The sequence below is a fragment of the Stegastes partitus genome, unplaced genomic scaffold (assembly GCF_000690725.1).
Source record: "Stegastes partitus isolate 25-593 unplaced genomic scaffold, Stegastes_partitus-1.0.2 Scaffold1683, whole genome shotgun sequence".
Lineage (NCBI taxonomy): Eukaryota > Metazoa > Chordata > Actinopteri > Pomacentridae > Stegastes > Stegastes partitus.
Window position 1 is genome coordinate 1,666 of NW_007579414.1, and position 16,605 is coordinate 18,270.

The window sequence follows — 16,605 nt, forward strand, 5'->3', positions numbered from 1 at the left end:
TGCTTCACAGGTGGGACGGTGCATTTGTGATGATGTGTAGTCACTGGTGTCTGCCAAACGCAGCTGATGGACAAAAAGCTCAATTTTGATCTCATCAGACCAAAGAACCTTCTTTCAGTTGACTTCAAAGTCTCCTACATGTCTTCGGATGAACTCTAGTCGTGGAGGACGACTTGCTCGCAGTAGATTTATGTCATATTCTTTCCATTTCTTAATGATTGATTTAACTGGACTCTAAGAGATATTCAGTGGCTTATTTTATCACATTACCTTGCCAACTTTGATGTAGTTTTAAATCAACAAATGTATAAATCTGCATTAGAATTACACATAATATGAAGCTAAGACAATGACCTGCATTGTTATGTCAACACAACTCATCAAAGTATCGCATGTAACTTCAAAGTTTAATCTAAATCTACTGCAAACCATACATTTAGCTACGTGGATTACAGCGCAGAATATTTTTGCTGAACATTTTGATGTTGCAGTGAAACAAACCTTCGGACCTTGAGGATATAAAATGTCATTAGTGAATTTCTGGCCAAAAATATTCTTCATAAGGACAAAACACAAACTTTGGAGCACCAAAATCTAATCAGTTCATTTTCAGGTCCAAGCGAACATTTGTGTCAAATTTAAAGGACTTCCCTCGAGGTATTTAAGAGATGTTCCGTTCACCAACAAAACAAAAAAAACCACACATGCCTCTGGCCACAATAAAAACAAGGCAAAAACAAACTTTACACACGAGACATGTTGTGTTTCAAATTTATTTTTTATTACTAAAAAAAGGCACCAAATACAGGCATCATATCGATAGCATTGTTGTTTTCTCGTCCAACAAAATGATAGCACCAAAAATATAACGTCATTTCCCACAATTCCCCGTTTCCCGTGGTAGTTTGATAGGCACACAGTTGAAAGACGACAGGAGGTGGACATTAGAGAAAAGACGTGTCAACAGCTCACGTGAACATATCTTTTTTTTTTTTTTTTTGCAGTGCTCTCTATCCAGTGTCTTTCACCTTATTTTAAAAAAAAAAGAAAAATTACAGTAACATCGTGGGTACATCAGTAGCTGAGTCATAATACATCATAAGAGGGTAACATAATGATACATAAATGAATAAAAAAAAACATTTGAGTGAGATGTGAGAAGAGGAAATAAAAACAAAGTGAGGGATTCTGTGTCTTTTGGCAGAACGAAGGCAGGTAGACACACGTTTCCTATAAAATACATCGTTAATAATAAAGTGATTATTCCCATCAGGACAGTAGTAAGGCGAAAGCAGTCGCTCGTGTGGACGGGATCGAAACATCGGCTGTCTCGCTTTTTAAAATTACAATCGCATTAAAATCACACGGACAAAACGAAAAGAAAAACACTTTGGATGACTTTGTTCTGATAATGATAAAAAAATACTGCATGGCACTTATTATTGGCAGCTGTCGGAGTACGAACAAAACTAAGAATTTGCCAGAAAAATCATCAGTACAAATGTCTTGAAGTAAGGCTTGAAATACATGTTTGTTTTTTTAAATGCAAACAATGTTCCTGCTCATGGAAGGAATAACAAAAAACTTGTGGCGTAATTGCACTTGAAAAGGTTTCATTTACACTCCGTTGGTGCTTTAATACTCAGTAGCTGGCGTACAAGTCGCTCTAAAGGAAAGTTTTAATGCAGGATCTGAACTCGCAGCAGTGAAATGACTAGATGCAGCAGAGAAGTGTTTGTTTTTTTCGTCGAAACAATCGCCAGTGTCTGAGCTACCGTTCACCAGTGTTTTTGGTGCTGAAAGTCAAGTACGACAGTGATGATCAGAGTGGTGGTTTGTGTGGATTCCTGAGGTAGCCCTGCACGTCGCACTCTTCCCTTTTTCAAAGTGGTATAAAAATACATTAACAAACATCTCGTTTCCATTTAGTACAAACCTCTCTCTCTCTTTTTTTTCGTTTTTAGAAAATACCTTTTTTGTTAAATTCTGACTCCCTCTCCTCTTCCTCCTGGTTTCAGACCTCGGTGCCGTCGCTGAGGTTGTTGTGGAGTTTCACCTCCAGGTTGACCTGCTTCACCTTGGCCTTGCCGTTGGGCTCCTGGTTGCGGTTCAGGAGGTTGACGTTCCTCACCGTGCAGTGCTTGGTGCTGAAGTTCTTCTCCACGCACTTGTCCATGCACACCTCCACCTTGGTGTTGAGCGGGTACTCCTCGTAGGCCTTGGCAGCCTTCTTGCCCTTCTTCTTAGCCGAACTCCTGCGGCAGCGGCGGAACACGAAGCAGGCGGCGAGCAGCACCAGCACCAGCAGGGTGACGGCGGCCACGCCCCCGCCCACCGAGCTGCCCACGTGGGCGTTGAAGGTGGCGGACGGCCCGGCCTCCAGGCGCAGAGACTTCATGTTGGTGCCGTTCTTCACTTGGTCGCCCTCGTTGTCGTAGATGAGCGACTCGTCGAGCGTCAGGCGCCCGCTGCGATCCACCAGGTCTCGTCGGGGGCGACTCAGCTGGTAGGTGGCCGAGCGCTGGATCCTGGGACTGGACCGGGACTCCGGACTGATCACGTAGATCACCTGCAGGTACCACTGGTGCCCCGCCTCCACCTGTCGGCCAGCACAAAGACAGAAGGAGGTGTCAGCGACTAGGCAGCTGCTGGAGGAGTCATTGAATTGACTGATTTCACTCGACGTTGGTGAGAAGTTTGGATAAAAAATGCCACAAAATGTCCAGTTCTTTTTTTTTTTGACGGATGCTCTTCAACAGAAAGCCAACAAATGCTGCACAATCCTGCACCGCCTGCACCTAAACTGCTTGTTTAGAAACTTTAATAATTTAAAACAAAAACGGTTCTACAAAATATGTTTTTTGTGGCGAGAAGAAAAAAAAAGAAGAAAAATTGTTGTCAGTTCAACTTTAAAAAAAAAACAAACATTATAACTGCAGTTGTGTATTTAAACACAATATTTAATGAATTTAATATGAATTTAAACAATGCTAATGCAACTGATAACTCAAAAAATTACTGAATTAAAGTACTTAAAATAATTTTTTTACATGTTCTACAATCAGCTACCATAATTATGAACACAAGTTTTTTTTTTTTTTTTTTTTTTTAAGTTGACAGATACTGAAAAAAAAGGAAAAAAAAGAATTATCTTTTTCGTTTTGGTTTTGTCCTGGTTATTCAGAAATTCATTCATTTTACAAGTAAATTGTTTGAAACTACCTATTTTTTATTTTTATTTTTTAATTTTAAATAATGAACTGAACTGATATTTAAATCATGGGGAAAAAAAGTCTTACAAATATTAAGTTTGTGTGATTACCAGCATGCATATGTCACCCAAACCCATCAAAACAATGTTTGCAACTTCAAAGCTTTATCTGAATTCATAAATGAGGTTTTATTGCATTTTATTAAGTGGTGCAAACACGTTGTACTTTAGAAAACCCTCCACCATCTAACATGTCGTTCTCCTCACCTTGTACAGAGCGTCGACCTTCATGGTGAAGCCGTCGACTCCCGGCATGGACGTCATTGTCTGCAGCTCCGGGAGGTCGGAGGCAAAGTGAGCCTCGAAGGGAACGTCGTGGAAGAATCTGTCGCAAACGTCCGGCTGCTTACGATCCTGCAGAGAGGAAACACGGAGGCGGAAAAAAACAAAGATGAGAGCCGAGCTGGACTCCAGATGTTTGATGTTTGAGGCTAATTTAATGATTACAGTAAAGAGGTTTTGTTTTACAGCTCAGACTTGTAGATATTCTGTAGTTAGTGATGAGTTAAATCATCTGTAGTCTGGTGCCTCCTGCTGAGAGGTTAGAGGGTGGAGCAGGTCGATAGTTGATGGTATTTGGTTTGATTCTCCCATGCAGATGTGCACATGGACAGGTACAAACATCACGGATGCATAGTTGATGTAAATTATATGACTTTTTAGTCCACTTTGAGGTGTGCACATCATTCTAAATGGTTTCACATTTGAAGTAAACCTGAAATGTTTGAGCGTTAGACTTGCTGAAAAATTAAATAAAGTTTGATGCATGCGGTGTTTTCAAGTAAAGTTTCAGCAGTTTCCTCCATGCCACATGTCCAGATGTTGTTTTTTATGTGCTAGAAGATGCATCATGAACTAAATAAGTAAATAAACTAACTTTCCGTCAGTTCCTGGTTCCAACATGTGTGTCTGAATTACTGCTAATATCACAACTTTTCATTGAGTAGTTTTACAGAGTTGGAGCAGATTTGCAGGCGAGCCGGTGCGCTTGAGCTGCAGTGATGGATACGGACTGGCTGGAGAGAGAAACAGGGACTGCATATTCTGAGTCCGAGTCATTGTCAGGCAGAAGGAGATTATTTTTATGGGGAAAAAAAGCTCTAAATATGTAACTTTGATACACAGAAATATGTTTTCAAGGGTGAACCAATGACCAGAGAGGAACTTTAACAGTTAGGAAGCTAAATCTGCACTCAAACAGCAGAAAAACCTTTAAAAACACTATTAAACATAGAAGGTATCATCCTGCTGTAAAGCTACTGACTGCTGGATCTCATTGAAATCAATATAAATGCAACAATATGTAATTATTTGAAGTTTCAAGCTCTTGATTTAGACGCTCCGACAGCAAACAAGTTGTGAAAGTCACACTTTTATGTATTTAATAGAGGCTGTTGTTTCTAAAATGCTGTTTTTACTCAAGAGTTTCAGTGTTAAACGTCTGCACAGACTGCTGCTGGCAAGTTAACGCGTGAAAAAGACAAACATGAGTAAAAACGGTCATTTTAACTGATAAAACTGATGCTTTCACTGTATTCTCACCTTTTCCACACCTTCGTTTGTTGTCTTTGTGTCATTTGAACCCTCATTTAATGGACTATGTGATGCACTTTGAACATATCCGCTCAAATATGCAGCACAACTCATGGAAAGCTAAATTAAGAAAAATAAAAAAGAAGTTTCTCTGTACCAGCAGCAGGAAGCGGTGTTTCAGGTGCTTGTTGGGCTGGATGCAGCCGTACTGAGGGCCCTCGTTGTACAGCGTCCCCGTGGGGTCGAAGAAGGGAACGTATCCGTCCCTGCCGGTGCAAAGGTAAACCTTCTCCAGCTGCAGCTTGTAGGCGGCGTTCAGGTTCTGCTCGGGGTTCCACAGCACCCGGCCGTACAGCGTCTGGCCTGCAGGGGGCAGCAGAGGCACGCATACGTCAAGCAAAGCTATCTTAGAGGTTCAGTGCAGGCTTTGGGGAAACACCACAGGGATCAAAATGTGAGAAAATAAAAGGTTTCATTAGGCACAAACATTCTTATCAAGGTGATTCTTTTTAAACATATATTTTTCTTTCAATAAGCGATTCGTGTCTAGGATGTATTTTGTCTAAAGAACGCCCATGACTGTGACACTGGAAACGTTTGGAGAATGAAAAACAAAACGTCACGTCTCTTCAATGATTTTTTAAGATGTTAATTTTCATTTCTCTGCCCAGGAACACTTACATATTCTCATTTACCCTCAAACACCAAACAGAGAGAGAACACGTCGCTGCAGGTTTTAGACACAGACGTGTTCTTCAGTTTGGTGAAACGTCTTTTAAACTGTTCGCTGCTTAAATCGGCTCCAATGTGCACCAACTGTAGTCATTTTTAAAACTATCTTTATTTGCTTTTAATTAATGCTCCATGTTTACGTGTTCTATAAAATCTGGATTAAATTCGTCTCCATTTTAATTTTTTTATACTTCATCCTCAAATCTTTTTTTCTTTCTGAGCTTTTAACTTAAATTTGAATATTTTCCTGATTTTATTAAAAATTCTAATTCACCTGTTTTAACACACCTGTCTTTCTGTGTGAAACATGTCGAAGAAATATTCCATGTCTCTAAGCAGCGACGCACATTCTGCACAATTTACATTCAATTTTGCACATTAATAGCAAAACACATCCATTTTTATTGCTATTGTTGTTACGGCTGCCGGCCCGTCCTTCTTTGTTGTGTTTTTTTTTTCATGGAAATTTCAGTGTGCCGTTGCCGGTTGTGGATTGGGCCAGGGCACATGGGCGGAGCCAGGCCAATCACGTGGGACTTCCAATCAAGACCCACCAACTGATGACAGCGGCCTATTTAAGTGGAGGAGTCTGAATTGACGGGGTGGCTGTATGCAGCGCACCAGTGTCTGATTTCACAGGAGAACTTTTTTGGTATGTAGAGGAACTTCTTTTCCTAAAACTGCTCTGGAACAGGGCTCAGTAGGGATTGTTTATTATTTCCAGTAAAGTAGGTGCTGATTTGGTATACTTTGATTTTGAACTTGGTTTTTCCTTTGTTTTGTTTGGTAGCAGGTTTTTAGTTATAAGAGCTTTTGTTTGGGTGTTTACAAGTTAAAGAGCACCGCTATGACCTGTTTCCTCAGTTGTTTGTATCACCAAACTCCTGTGAGTAAATGTTACTTTTAAAACCAATTACATCTGGTTCTGTTGCTTTCCCTTTTCCCTTTCCTCGAGCTGGGTTGTAACACTGTGATAACAACAACACAGCTTCAACAACTTTTTGGAACTTCCCAAAGTCAAATATTTAAACAATTTATTTTTATTTTAATTGCTTACTTTTTGTAATAAGTTTTTATTGGTTTTCTCAGTCAATAGGCTATTATTTATCTTATTTATTTGATTGTTAATACTGTTTTACCAGGCTGAGACCTGAGTGCTGTATTTTGTTTCTTATGCTAAATAAATATATATAAAAAAACAAGATCCTGAGTAAATATTAATGCTACAAAAGCCTTTTAATTATGGAAAATTACCATATTTTAATGAGATTTTTATTTTCTGTATGTTTTTGGCACCTTGGTTGTCGGAAAATTCCCTTTTTTTTTTTTTTTTAGCGTATACTGAACAAAAAGAGGCACAACCGATCACTTACGATACCAGTAAGAAGTAAAAGAAGCAAAAAAACAGCAAAGTTAATTTGTGATGTCTGCTGATTAATTAAAAACAAACTGAGGATTCTGAACTCTGTGCAGTTTTAACTCTGGACCAAACTCTGCACAAAAATGTGAAGAAAAGCCCCAAAGATTTTTAAAAAAGGAAGCAAGCGGTGCGAATCCGTGGAGTCATGATAGCAGCAGAAACATTTACAGTGTGCAGGAACGGGCAAATTATTCACCTGAGAATTTGTGATGTAAAAAATCTGGAATGTGCAAAGATAATAATCGATAATAATCCGATTTAAAAAGTTAATGTTGTGCAGATGGAGGCGGTGTGACTGTTTCTGGGATCCACACAGCATTTTATGTTAAATTTAGCACATTATTTGGCAAAAATCTGCCCTTAAGTGATTAAATCTGTTTGTATTCCCAATGGTTTTATCAAGTAAGATAGTTTTTAATGCATAACTGCACTTAATTTGCTGCTGCATCGCTGTGATGTCCACCTGCAGCACCCACCCATGGAGAAGGCTCCCTTGTAGTCCATCTCGGCCATGGAGACGTCAGCCGAGGCCGGGTCCATCATGAACACCTTCTCGTTGTTGCACAGCTGGAACTCGGTGTTGAGGGAGTAAACCACCGGGACGGGCCGGTTGGTCTGCTGGAAGGCGATCGGCACCAGGAACCTGTCGGACCCAAACAAGACGCTTCAGCCTCCTCAGATAAAACACACACAGCTGAGGCCGACCGCCGGACTTAAAACAACAGAGCTCGTACTTCTCTGGAGCGTGAGCCGTGCAGGACAGAGGCTTGTCTCCCGGGTCGATCCACGGCTGAGTCGGCTGGACGGTGCAGGGGATCAGGAAGACGGTGTACTCTCCAGAGTAGTCCTTCCTGTTGATCAAGACATGCACAGGTGACACAAAGACATTAGGACCGAAATACATCGAGAGACGAGGGTGTGAAATCTAAAAAAAAAAAAGCAGATTAAAATCTCTCATAACTGGATGCTTCAGGAGTGAAACACGTCAGGAAAGTTCAAGGACAGACGTGTGGAGACGTTCTGGAGTTCGTCGCTTCCCTTTAGATGTGATTAAAACTCTTTAGGGGAGATTTGAGAATCATTCTGGGACCAGAAACACTTCATCTGTCACACAAAATGGGGTAAAGACAAACTTGATGAAAGCAGCTTTGATTCTGTAAACATCACAACTGAACCAACACTTTACTGCCAACGTAGAGACCGATGCTACATGTTTAGTTCATCTTTAATGGAACCGCAAAAACTGAAACTGTAATAATCAGAAATAAACTTATGGATGGTGGAAGGGATGTTCCAACGATATTTAACTGACTGACATTTATTAAGCACCTGGTTCTTTGTTTACGCTGTTACACAGGCGTCTTCAAAGGAGAACATAGATCTACTTCTTTGTCTTCTTTTTCTTTGTTGTCTTCTGCTCCGTCTTCGTCATACTCTACTTCAACTTTGTCCTCGTCTTCTTCTTTTTCGTCTTCTCTGTCCTTGTCATACTCTACTTCATCCTTATCGTCTTTTTCATTGTCTTCATCTTCTTTTCATCTTCAGTGTCATCTTCCTTCTTTGCTGCCTTCGTCTCCTTCGTCTTTATCATATTCTACTTATTCTTCTTCTTGACCAGCTTAAATCAGCATTAATGGAGTGTCGAAGGAGACTATAATTCGTTGCGTGATGCGGCTAAAATCTCAGAAACGTGGAAACATTTGAAATTGAAAAACAAAAGCAGCCCAACTTCTAAAATCCACAATGCGAGCGTTTCCAGACATGTACTAGATGTGCCTACTTTAGACTTTGCTACATTTTTTGGGTCTCACACAGCAGAGCATAGACTTGGTTTCAACAAGCACTAAATATTAAATGACTTGGATCAAATCGGGGTTAAAGAAAACCTTCGATCGGGGTTCTCGCTGGTTGGGAATAAATAAAAGTTCTGACCTGCTGTAGGAGCTGGTGGCCCTCCACAGCTGGTAGGGCGAGTCGAAGGACTGGGCGCTCCACAGCAGCTGCATGTCGAACTCGATGCCTCCGAGGTGGTCCGGGGCCATCAGGCGGGACTTGTGACCCGGCAGAGTGTGGTGTTCAAGAACAAACTGACCTGGAGGAAGAAGCAGAGACAGAAACGTGGTTTTATTCAACTGTTTAGCTGTTTTAAACCAGTGTTCTAAATGTAAGACTCCTCTGTTGCCTTTAATCTAGTCACCACAGGTGTGATTTGTTGGATTATTGTTATTATTAACCCAAAGCTATATAGGACAAGTTCTACAGGAACTACATATGCATCTAAATGGAGCCGACGTCGTGAGCTGACCTCTGAACTTGGCGTGAGTTTTGAACTCGATCACCAGCCGCCCGTCTTCTCTGATGTAAATCCTGATGATCTGCAGCCTGGCTGAGAGGACACTGTCGGTCTGGATACCTGCAGACGCCAAACGGCAAACAAAGAAATCAGAAAAAACATCCAAAGTAGAGTCGAAGAGAAACTCTGGTCAACAGCAATCAACCTCCCGAACCCCAAAACTCACCGCTAGCTTTGAAAGGCATGTTATCTATTTTAAAAAATCACCAACATGACAGTTTTTTAGAAGCAAAAACTGAAAAAAATTAATAAAACACACATATTTTCAACTTTCCGGTCAGTTCAGTGGAGAAAATGAACCAAATCTAAGCCAAACATGATGAAATCTCCTCAGAATCATGATATTCTACAATTAAATATTCACCAAAAGACAACCAACCGTTTACAATAACCAAAAAACTTTGCAAAAAACTTAAAATTCAGTGCAACTCAGTGCAACCAGGAAGTCATGAAACACTAAGCAGCTACCAAGCGTCACGTGAAAAAAAGATTCAGGAATTATTCGGCTGCACTGCAGGCAGTGTTTCAAAATTAAAATTGTTGTATTTCTTATTTAAAAAATCACCATAAACAAACTGTTTGCACCAGGTTCTTTCGAAAAAAAAAAAAATTGTTACCTTTGACACAACTGAGACGCACTTCAGCTGCAACTAACGCTCACGTGACAAAAATTCTGGGATTTATTGGCTGAACTGCAGGCAGTAAAATATATAAAGTATGTAGAGTCGCCATTTTTTCCAGGGTTACTAACACATATGCGACCATGTTAGAAGTGCTGAATCAAGCTTTCAGATTCATTTGTAAAATTGTAAAATTTGAAATTACACCTTACACCAAGAGTGAAATATTTGCATACATGAGCCAAACACCTTTTATAATCAAAAATAACTGAACATTTGAAAAGGCAGACAATTTAAGTCTCATAATCAACAAAAAAGATTATCATGCAACATGAAGAGATCATGAAAATCTTGGTGTCCTTTTTGACTTCATTCTGACATTCGACAAACATGTTCAAATAAAAGCAAAAGCAAACAAAAATTCAAGATTCCATATTCAGTTTGCAGATCTTTTACACGCACAAAGAGCAGCTTTGAAACGAACCAAAAACAAAAAAGCAGAACAGAATATAGGCTCAGTTTAGGAATACAGAGTCTTTATATAGTGTATATTTAGTCTGTCTTAGGTAGTAATCTTCATTGTATGCTTTTATGCATAATTTTTTCCTGTAATTAATTTACTTTCATAATATAGCTGACTGTCATGTTCGTCTTTATGCAGATGATACTGTTCTGTATTGTTGTGTTGACTCTCTACTTTTTGTTAATGCCCTTCAGCGTTAGCTTGGCAGTTATAACCCTCTGGACCTCAAAACCCAGATAAGCAAATAAAAATTCAGTTTGCAGACCCAAAAAGAACAAAAAGCAGCTTTCAAACACACTAAAGAAAAAGGAGGAAAATTTTTTTGCGACTCGGTTTAATTTTGTTGAGTTTATGAGGCGTCAGTTTCACTCCTGACCTGTTCTCCAGAGCACCGTGTCGTAGAAGAAGGAGAACTCCATCTCGGTGTGGTGTTCTAGAGAAGCCCAGCCTCTCGGCGCCGTCACGTAGATGTAGGAGACGTAGAGAGGAACCTGAACCGTCAGGAAGGACTGAGCCGAGTCTCGGACCTGGAACAATGAGAGGAGCAGGATTGTAATGCTAGTTCTCCTCCTGTAGACTCAACAGGGTTTAAATAACCACCCTAATTTAATATTTTTAGGCTGTAGTGAGTAGTTCAACATAGGAAGGCACCAGAATTAATGAGCACACATACTTTTTTCCACCATTGTCTTTATCAATGACCTCCCACCTTTAGTTAGTTTTTCTTGTCGGTCATGCCAAACTGAAATTCTATTAAAACTAATTGACATTTGAAATTCAACTCAGAGTTTTCAGCTGTACGTTATAATAATTAATTGCCAGCAGATTGTCAATATCAACTTCTGGGCCGACAAGGATTAAAAAAACATAAAACCTTTGTTGAGAAAATTAACCGAATCTAAGCTTACAGTTGTGACATTTCATCAAAATCACATTATTCTACATGTGTCATTCATAAAATAAACCATTGCAGTCGTCATATCTTTGCAAATTACAAGCAAATCATCGCTTCCTTGTGCAACCAAGAGATGGTTATTCACTCGGATGTGAAAAATTCAGCAATCATTCGGCCGAACTGCAGCCAGTGTATGCACAGGGCAGAGAGTAAACAAACATAAAAACAAATTAAAAATGTAGGTACAATTTTTTTAAAAGTATTTATTGCACTTACTTGGAAAAATGTTGGCAAGTTAAAAATAAATATTGCAAAAAAAAATCCAATTCTCTTTTTAAAAAATGATTCATGATTTATGGCATTTTAACTGTATCACGCTGCACAGAAGACATTTCTGAGTTCTCTCTACATCTAGTCATGATTGTGCTGTTTCCAACTGATGCAGGACTTTATATTGCAGAGAAAAATGAACCCACAGTAGATAAAAATGTGACACGAGAAAAGAAAAAACAACCAGAAGCTGCTTGAGCTTATGAGGATTCCTCAGACTTCTACCCGTGAAGAACAAGCAAAGAAAAGCCATTAAATGGAACACCATGTTGTGAATATCGGGTCTAATTTCTGGCTTCTTTAAACTTCAAGAGGATGCATTTTTTTTCATCCTGTGCACCTGGAAATCGGCAGTGACGGAGCCGCCGCAGACATCGATGAGCTCCGTCATGTCGTAGAAGGCGTCGAAGGTCCAGATGCAGCTTTTGAGGTTGAGGTGTTTGTAGAGCTGGATGCTCTTGGCCTCGCGGACGTTGGGGTTGAACTGGTAGGGGCGGTCGAATCCCGGTCCTAACGAGATGCTGTCATAGGAAACGTCGTCCAGGAAACCGGTTTCTGTGGGAGAGTCAGAGTTGAATCAGCAGGAGTCATGTGAAACTTAAACTTTTGCCTTTTATGCACTCATGGAATTATGTTTGGTGTTTCTTGCAAATATAAACAATAATAGATCTAAAAAATCTTTGAGCTATGGTTGCAGAAAATATCTGGAGATCTGATGAAAGCTTAACTCAAGAAGCAGCAGCAGAACAGCTGAAACAAACTGTAATAAACACCTGTAACCATGGTAACCACACACAAAGATGGGGACGGCCATAGCCCCAAAATGCTTTTAAGTTAGTAATAAAATTTCAGCAACAAAAAAGTACAATCTGTTTAGTTTTGGGGCGAAAACTAATAAAAATCACACGACTGAAATCTGACACATTTTTAATCAGCAATGAAACACTGAGGTGTCCGTTTATAGAAAATAACAGTTGTTTTCATCTAGTTTGTTCATTATTTCCACACTATCCGGACATGTTGCACGTATATTCGTATATCACCTATATAGCGTCTCGTTCCGTAGCCTCAGTGATTAAAACATGAGAAGCAGCGTAGCTAATAGAAAATTAAAGAACTGCAGCATGTTCATATATTGCATACCTTACATCTTCCCCCAGTGTGAATATAAGATTCTAAAAATGGCCTCAATGCAGAAATGAATCTGAATATTTTCGCTGAGCAGCTTGCAGATAACTACAGATGTCCTTGACGTCGGTGAACACACTCTGCAGGTTACTGTGTGTCTTCATTTATGCATTTTAAGTGCAATATCTACTAATAATGTGTAAAAACCATATTTCATGTTGCTGCTGCTGCTCTGGAATGTTAATATAATCTACATTCCCTTGTCCATTCATGCTAATTACAGTGATATGTCTCTGCAGTCAGCTTTATTTATTCAGTGCTTTTATTATGTATACAGAGATTTTCTACATTTATTTTATTGTTGATGACTGAATGTTAAATTTGTATGCACCGAGGGGAGCAGCTAGTTTCATTACATGCAGAACACATTCTGATTTTGCCGGTGTGTGTCTGTATGACGCCTACTGACCGGAGAGGCCCTGCAGGTCTTTGAGGGTGACCAGGTTGGAGCAGACATGTTGCTGCCTGTAGATGGACTCAGACAGCAGGAAGTGGAGGTTGTGCAGCGGCATGGTGGACACCAGGGGCAGCATCCCGTCCTGGTGGGGGATCTGCACCGAGATGTGGATCCTAAACCAGAGCACAAAACGTATCAACGACAAAAGCTTCCATCAGGATGTTTGATCAGTTTAAAAAAGCTGGCGTCCAGGTGTGTGAGACCCGCTGACCGGTTTGGATGCTCTTTGTGCTTCACGTCCAGGTACTTCAACGTGGCGATGAAGGACTGGGCCTGGAAGCCTCTGGCGGTTCCCGTGGTGACAGGAGTGTGGCAGATGGAGCCATCGGTGCCGATGGTGGCGATGTTGCTCCTCAGCGGTGTTCCCAGGTGGCCGGCTTTGTCTCGGGCCTGAGCCACGCAGCGGACGTGGAAGCGGCGGCTGAAATAAATGCTGTCCAGGACCTGAGAGGGACGACACAACGATGAGAGGTTAGAGATGCAACTACAGAGGAAAAAGATACAAACAAATTCATTGAAAAACTAGAGCACAAATTCGTCAATCTATCTGCTAACTTTCAAACCCTCACTGAGGCTTCTGGCTCCAAACCCAATTGGTTAATTCTGAAGTTATGAATGTTCAAAAACAGCTTTTAGAACTTTTTTTTTTTTTTTTTTTAAATTCAAAAAAGATTTAGCCATTTTCTGAAAGGGCTGGGCAAGAAAAATATGTATACAAATGGCACCATCATAGTCTCCCAGTTGTAGATCGATCATTTCACTTAAAAAAGTCTAAAAAAAAAAAGCCTTTTTATGTCTAATTATCAGCCTTTACCAGCAACTTCAGCATATTATATACCAAAATGTTGCCAAAACATTTCCAAATAAAGCTTAAACTCAATGAAATGACAAAATTATTTTTGACCCAAATGATAAGAGAAAGAGCAGGAAAGCTTATAGTATGCTAGCAACTAGTACAGTTAAGGAATACATCAGGAGTTTTTACTCTACAAAATGTATATCTAGTCTGTCTTAGCTTGAAGTCTTCATTGTATACTTTTATGCGGACAGTTTTCGTGTTATTCATTTATTCTCATAATATAACTGACCCTAATGTTCGTCTTTATGCAGATGATACTATTCTGCATTGCTGTGTTGACTCTACAAAAGCCTCTACTTTCTGTCAATGTTCCTCAGCATTATCTTGGCAGTTGTAACCCTCCAAACCCCAAAACTGCCAGTGGTTGCCAAAATACACAATTTATCAGAGCCAGAAACAGTCAAAACGGAACTGTACAATTTTCAACTTTTTCCAAAGTTGAAAACCAAATGTCACTATTGAATTAGTTTCCTTATTTAGCAAAAAAATAAATAAGAAATGTCTCACAGTGTGCTAGTTAGATATCTCCCTCCAAAGATAAACCCACCATATGGTTGACGCTGGTGTACGGCGTCGTATCAGTGACCGTCTCAAAGGGCGACCGGGCACCGCTGGTGTCCGTTGGCGCCGCCACCTCCCAGGAGAAGTGGACTTGGGTCTGGTTGATTCCTGCCTCCTCGCAGCGCTCCTTCATCACTGAGTATTTGGGATAGTGGGGGTCGCAGGGGGTGACGCACACCAGAGGGTAACCTGGAGATGGAGTCTTCTTGCTGCCTTCTTTGGTGACCTCCTGGACGTGATCGTAGTCGGCGAGTGAGACCACCTGAGGAGGATAGAAGATGGAGGATGATGCAAAGGATTTCAAATTTGCTTCCTTTAACAAGATACTCAGCAACACTGAGATTAAATTCCTACAAGCACCGTATAATATTTTTATTGGCGTAAGAACATAGCTGAACTGATATATTCATTGTGAGCGGTTCTGGGTAAATCCATATGAAATGTTAAAGCCTGAAGTAAGAGAACGCTGCCCACGTTTACTGCAGAGTTTCTGAATATACATAAGAGGATAGATGTGTTGGTGCCAGGAGTGGAAGATGTTTTCCTGACAGGGTTGTTAAGCGTTAAAAACACGTTGCTGCAGAAAAGAAGCAACGAAAAGTCCTAAATACGTCTGGTACCAGTTTGTTCTGTTGTTAAGTTTTCTTACAATAGGTGGAGCAGGGAGGATGAGGCTGCCTGCAGCCTCCTGGTCCAGAATGGTCACCGTTGCCATGGTGATCTCCCCAAGCACCGCCTCCACCGGGTCGTCGGGGCCAAGAACCAATGAGAAGGACTCGTGCCACTCCCTGTCCTCGTTGGACAGAATCTCCACTTTGAACAGAATGTGGTCCATTCCTGGGAAATCGAAAAAAATAAAATAAATCTGGATATTTGATATGTATATATTAGATGTTTTTTCAGGATTTGTCATGTGAGGTGTTTTTGACACTGACCAGGGGTGTATTTGAGCACACGGCTCTTGGGATTGTAGTCGACCCCGGACTGGGCCGATCCGTCCCGGGTGCTGCAGCGGATCTTGGATGTTCGGTCCAGATCGCCGCGACGGATCACCTTAATGTTGAGAACCTCGATGCCGTCTGGACCTGGAGGCTCTCTGACCTGATAGGACGCCTGCTCGAACTCGATGGTGGGAGCTGGAAGAACGGGAGGAGATATAAAACACTGTTTAAGTCATAGCTATGTATCCAGATACAACTAAAGCAACAGTCTTGCAGGAAATCCGACCTTCTTGAAGTTTATAATATCCAGTTTTTGTTGAAACTGTTTTGAAGCTGAGCTGAGAGTTGTTTCTAATCCATCCAATTTGTATTGATAATGAAATATTTTAAATGTGAGGCTAGCTGTGTCAGCTTGTTGTACCAATTGTAACAAACTGGCATTACCAAGTTAACACACCCTTAATGATGATTTATATTAAACATCTTTCTATACAATGCCAATAGACAACAGAGAATCGCAGGGAAAAAATACAAAAAAAAACAAAAAACAAATATGTATGAGGACAGCAGTAACATTTGTGGTTATGTGTGACATTCTGTTATAAAAATGAACAATTGTTAGGTTTCTTGACAACTTGCTGGCATGTATTTGTGATTTCACCGTGGATCTCTAACTTTCACAGAGAGCAAACATCCAATTCTGTGTCAGTTATCTACTGAGATGCTCCAACCTGCATGTAGAGGATCATCATAGGAGACCAGAGGTGGGCTAGCGGCTACCATCAAGAGTAGATACAATAGTTTTTAAAGTGGAAAAGCTGCAGTCTCAGAGACAAGAGTTTTTTCACCACTGCAACACAATCGGTGCTCTCTTCTTGCCAGATTTGAGTCCCTGAGACATCTTACTCTTCTCCAAAATTGC

The 16,605-nt window shown here is 40.5% G+C and overlaps 1 protein-coding gene across 1 annotated transcript in view; it reads right to left on the reverse strand.

Annotated features, from left to right (window-relative positions):
* Positions 1–759: 759 nt before the first annotated feature.
* The window catches only part of LOC103372019 (extracellular matrix protein FRAS1-like), a 157,257-nt gene continuing 141,411 nt past the window's right edge, over positions 760–16,605 (reverse strand). The window contains exons 40-53 of the mRNA XM_008301532.1: positions 15,678–15,878; positions 15,392–15,579; positions 14,729–15,004; positions 13,534–13,766; positions 13,275–13,435; positions 12,018–12,232; positions 10,829–10,979; positions 9,262–9,369; positions 8,889–9,048; positions 7,691–7,807; positions 7,433–7,599; positions 4,962–5,167; positions 3,479–3,625; positions 760–2,599 (exon numbers count right to left, since the gene is read on the reverse strand). Of these exons, the coding sequence (XP_008299754.1) occupies positions 2,015–2,599; positions 3,479–3,625; positions 4,962–5,167; positions 7,433–7,599; positions 7,691–7,807; positions 8,889–9,048; positions 9,262–9,369; positions 10,829–10,979; positions 12,018–12,232; positions 13,275–13,435; positions 13,534–13,766; positions 14,729–15,004; positions 15,392–15,579; positions 15,678–15,878 (2,915 nt within the window). The 3' untranslated portion in view covers positions 760–2,014. The remainder of the gene's footprint in view (positions 2,600–3,478; positions 3,626–4,961; positions 5,168–7,432; positions 7,600–7,690; positions 7,808–8,888; positions 9,049–9,261; positions 9,370–10,828; positions 10,980–12,017; positions 12,233–13,274; positions 13,436–13,533; positions 13,767–14,728; positions 15,005–15,391; positions 15,580–15,677; positions 15,879–16,605) is intronic.